We start from the raw sequence: 5402 nt of genomic DNA, 5'->3' as shown, positions 1-5402 counted from the left end.
AACCTCTAAATTTACCAAGGCAGGTCTAGAAAGCCCATGGAGGGGGTGAGCATACAAACTAGACACACCCCTCCCCATGTGCTCATTTATGTGTCACTTTTGGGAGGGAATTCATTTGAATTTCCCTCCACTTTCTTTTGAATTTCCAACCCTCTAAACACTATAAATAAGAGGGTTTGACTCATGTATTTGCAAGATTAATATAATAGTGAATTGCTGTCAAATTTGAGTCAATATCACTACTTGTCAAAAACCTCCCAAGGTTAGACTATTGATCTTCAATTCTCATCCTACCAAAGAGAGATGGCCTCACCACTCTCATTTCATACCTAGCATGCACCTCCAAAGCCACCACACCTCCTAGGAGGGTCTTGTCCGTAAACTTCCATTAAGCTTCCACAAAGATCACCAACAATCCTCCAATCATGAAGGCACTCTTCCATCAACTCTGCCCGCAACACATCCTTATATTAATAAAAACCAACATAATGTTATACGATCGAATCCAAAAAATTGGTATTTTTAAATTTACATATTTTGAATTATACAATCTAGAAGGTATTTCTAAATCTGAGAATACCTTATAGACCGTACAATCCGAAATGCATTTCAGAAAAAAAAAAAATTGGTTTGTACAATCTGAAAAGTATTTCCGAATTTAAAAATACTTTCTAAATTGTAAATAAAATATGTGGAAAAAAAAATTAAACTGAATTGTGTAGTCAAAAAGATTTTTGCATCACTGATCTGAAATGGAAAACAATACAAATTCAATAATGTAAATTCAGTAAAAATAAACATTTTTAATGCATAATGTATAGTGAATGTTCAACTTAGATTCAATCTTCGACAAAAGACTGCACAAATGTTTTACAAACACAAGAAGGAAACTTGAAAGAAGAAAGGAGATGAGGAAGTAGGTGCTGGGTTGCCGTGACTACTAAAGGAATGAAGAAGATTAAGGATGTAGGGAATTATGGTTATGTATTTTTCTCATTAAGGGTAGAAAGGTTTTTTTGCCACTACCATGGGGTGGAGGAAGAAACTATGGGGTGGATGAAGGAATTCCTAACCCCGCACAAAAAAGGGTGTTGTTCAAGATTTAAAACGACGCCGTCCGTAACTTCCCTTGTAGTTTAGATTAAACCCTTTTCTAAACCCTAAATAATCGTGTTCTAACCCAAAATTGTCCAGTCATCCGATTTCAATTCCTGTAATCCTTCCATCCTTGGCAAGAAGCAATGCCGAATTGAAAATCCCCGAAACAGTTTCCGATGGACGTAAAGGCTTTGGCGAAATCAAAGAGAAGTCACACGCAGCACCACAGCAAAAAGTCTCATCATAGCCACAAGCCCAAAGCCCAATCATCGTCTTCTTCGGACCCAAAGGACCCTGCGAAGAACCCACCGGGGAAGCAACAAGTGAACGAGGAGAAGAAGAAGAAAAGCCACCGTTCTGTGCTTCCCTCGAATTGGGACCGCTATGGGGAGGAAGAGGATGATTCTACGCCCGAAATTGCTAGCAAAACCCTCGATGTTGTCTTGCCCAAAAGTAAAGGCGCCGATTATCGCCACCTGGTTGCGGAGGCTCAGTCCCATGCGGAGACAAGTTTGGAAGGATTCCCTGCTTTTGATGATCTTCTTCTTGGTATGTGTTTTTCAAGATCATCACTTTTTGTAATTGTACACAATTTAGGTGCCAAGTTAAGTGTTATATCTTGGAATGTGCTTTTGGTATGGGATTAAAAAATAGAACATCTTTATTTTTAATAACATTTTTAATTTAATAGTAATTAAATATAGAAATAAAGTAAGAGTAAAAATTCCAGAAGGCTTGGTATGAGAGGTTTGGATAGTTTACATGGGGTCAAACTTTCAAGCCTCGTCTCAATTCATTGTAAAAAACATAGTAAATCATACTGTTATTCAATCACAAACTACCATGGTAAGTTCTTTTTTTAATGTCATACCAATATTTGTTGCCTTCTAATTATACTGATAATACAAATTGAACTTATGAAATGACAAATATTATGGGTTTCATAGAAGATTCTGACTGAACATTTTTTACTTTTAAGGTATATATTATTAAAACATATTATAATTTGTCCTTTTTTCCTCCTCAAATCTAACTAAAACATGCAGAGACTGGTTGGTGTTGCTCTAGTCAAGATTGAAATTTAATCTTAGTAACTGGATTTAGCACCATTAAGGCATCTATTAAAAAATAGAGTAAAATCTAACTTCACTAAACCTTAGTTTTATCCTTGTAATGAAGGTCTAATGTTTCGTAATTGTTCCCGGTATATATTTCAGTAGTAGCACTAGCTTATAATGAGCATTTGTAATTAGGTGACTTGTCGTTGATACTGTTTTATGTGTTGCAGGGGAGTTTGGTGTGGGATTGAGCTCTATGCTTGCGTCCAGGGGAGAGGGCATCATCTTGTGGAATGGAGATGATAATTTTGTTGTAGAGGATAAGACAAGTGGAAATCAGGAGGTAAATTGTTAACTCCCTTATCTGATGCTGATATGACATGGTTATAAGATTGGTGCACTTGCGTAGTAATTCTTAGTGAATCTAGCTGAGATAGTTATCATCTAGTATTTAATTCATGCTAGTTTGAGCTTCTTGAGCATCTTTAATTGACATTGAGAATCAATTAGACCAGCTTCATCCAGGACCTTACTATTGCTTGTAACCTAATAAATTTCTTAGTAGTAATAAGTGATATCTAAAGTGATTGATGGTGCTTGTACACCAAGAGAAGGACATAGGCTGTAGATTATTTTTGCTGTAATCCGACTTTAACTGTTTGAATCGCCATTACTTTGTTGATCAATAAATAAACACTCTCAAGTTGGCATAAAAATATGGTATGCGATATATATTGGCCATAAGCTTTTCCAATATTTTGGCATATATTTCCTAGGGTATTAGATACTTTTTGTTGCTTTTTTTTTTTTTTTCCCAAACAATTTATTTCCTGCAAAAGATTGTTTATTGGAATTGTAATTCAGCTATGTAAAATAATTGTTATTGATCTATGGGATTTTCTCCAGCATTCTCATCATGACTTGCCATTGCAACTTTTTATATCTTGACTATTTTGCTGCATGTTATCTTCCAACTTCATTTAGTACTTCCTTACTTACCTTGAATTGGATTTTCATGCAGGCATCATTCTTGTCCCTGAATTTGCTTGCTCTAGCTGACAATTTTGCCAAGGTTGACTTATCAAAGAGATTATTCATTGAGTCTGACCTATTATCCACTGAGTTGGTATGTTTATGCTTTAAATTATTTTTGAAAATTTTGTGGTTGGCGGCCTTTTGGTAATTGTAAATAACAGTACATTCATTTTATTTAGCTTTATTTCATTTTCCTTTTCTTCCCTTCCAAGGCTTTGGCGGAGGCTGGGCCAATAGTGCAGCATACTAATTTGTATTTTGTTTTGCTATTTATATTGGACATAACTTTTTAAAAATTGAATTTACATTCTTGAGGTTATTAAATTCAAGTGTTTGAAAAAGCTCACCCTTGTCCACTTTATGACCAACACTGTTTCCCGCACAAGGGAATTGGATAATTTGAATCCCTTATATTTTTACTTATCCTGCAAATAGAAACTCATGGGGATTCCTACCTAGAGTTATTGCTCTGTAGTTTTTCATGTGTTCAGCTATAGCAGTAGGTCACTAAACAATGTAGTTAAAATGGGAAATAGTGATGGCAGAAATATTTAACGTGGCATAAATTCCATGATGCAAGCAAACTGTTAAGAATTTCTCTTGATACAAAAACACTTGTTTCTTTGCATCATGGAAAGACAAATAGAAACTTTATATTGAGCACCCTGTCAATAAAGCATGAGGCATATTGCACTACATCTCTCTATCAGATACACTGAACCATATAGCATGTGTGCTTTGTATCAATTGTTACATTGGATTATTGTGGCTATGACCATACAGTTCTATAGAAATGAAAGATTCTTCGTTTCAGCAATTTCTTTGTTCAAATATACAAATAGTTATGACATCGATTGCAGCTCTGGCATAGGTATCTTGTTATTTTTTACATATAGAGTGATAGAGTCATCTTGTATTTTCCATATTCCCTGGGAAAATCAATAATCAATAATAAGTTGCGAGACAAATTTCACTTTTATGTATAGTCTGCAAATCTATATTTGCTGCATTAATATAGTTTATTATGCAGTGTGCGGAAGAGTTGGCAGTGAACAGCAACGAAGAACACAAGGAACTGGAAACTAAAGAGGACAATGAACTAGCCAATAGTATGTCTAAAGAATTCAATTTAGACAATCGTGCTGCAGATCAGTTTGCACCATCTAGTTCCAGCAGTAGTAGCCCTGCTTCTTCTACATTTCCCTTGTCAAATGACTTTAACATTCCTGTGAATTCTGTCATTGCTGAATTTCAGCAAGCTAGCAGTAGTGGTAAACATAAAGCATTCGTTCTAAGTTCAGATTCTAGCTTACATTCCACTGAACATATGAGAGGGAAACAGTACTCCACATTTGAAGCTGCTGCTGCTGAAAAAGAACTAGATATGCTTCTAGATTCTCCAGTTTCATTGGGAGTATCTTCTGGGTATCCTCCGCAGATTTTGAAGAAAGATCCAGTTTCATCCAAAATTGCATCCATTACTGCTAGTCTAGATGATGCACTTGATGACTTGCTAGAGGAAACATCCACTGTGATAAAACCAAATGTTTTATTACTGCCACAGGAAGAAAAGCCTGTCAATCACAGCATGAAATCTTCTTCACATCCTGGAAGCAAATCCAAAGTAACAGATGATTTTGATTCATGGTTTGATACACTTTGATTTGACGAGCCTTGGAATCCCTGATATAATGTGTAGTATGATGTCTTCATTGATGCTACTGCTAAGAGTGGCTCTGTCCTCTCCACCAGAGACCGGTGAATGCAAAATGACCTTTTTTGTTCTAACAAGGTCTGAAAATTGCCCCGTTAGGTGAATGCAAAATGCAAAATGACCTTATTTTACTTTTGGTCATTTTTTTTCTTTGATACGAAGTGGGAATGAAAAAAAAACTACGATTAATCATGAGGAAAATTAGTATAAATTAAAATTAGACAGTTTAAATAGAAGAAAAAGAAAATAAAGAAAGAATTTTGGAGTGAATTTGAAAATGAGAATGATTGTTATTACGCATTAAGAATGTGAAGTCACTACCTGTTTTTAGGGATTAATAAGATGGTATGGGCTGTTTTAGTGAATTTTAGTCAATTTCTTTATGCTCTTTTTGTTTCAGTTCAATCACTGCAGACAGATTTGAGGGCAACTTTGTTTGTATTCAATGGTTTAAGTTGATTTGTAATGATAGAAACGACGGGGTATTTTTTTTTTTC

General features: G+C 35.2%; 1 protein-coding gene across 1 annotated transcript; it reads left to right on the top strand.

Moving 5' to 3' along the window:
* The first annotated feature begins 835 nt into the window (after window positions 1-835).
* LOC137818975 (phosphorelay protein) lies at window positions 836-5036 on the top strand. The gene is made up of 4 exons (XM_068622648.1): window positions 836-1647; window positions 2387-2499; window positions 3178-3282; window positions 4222-5036. Exons 1-4 carry the CDS (start codon window positions 1275-1277, stop codon window positions 4852-4854), a joined length of 1224 nt encoding a protein of 407 aa, XP_068478749.1. The 5' UTR covers window positions 836-1274; the 3' UTR covers window positions 4855-5036.
* Window positions 5037-5402: the final 366 nt, after the last annotated feature.

This window comes from Phaseolus vulgaris, chromosome 10 (assembly GCF_051622355.1).
Source record: "Phaseolus vulgaris cultivar YP4 chromosome 10, ASM5162235v1, whole genome shotgun sequence".
NCBI lineage: Eukaryota > Viridiplantae > Streptophyta > Magnoliopsida > Fabales > Fabaceae > Phaseolus > Phaseolus vulgaris.
This window is presented reverse-complemented; position numbering and strand designations above follow the sequence as displayed.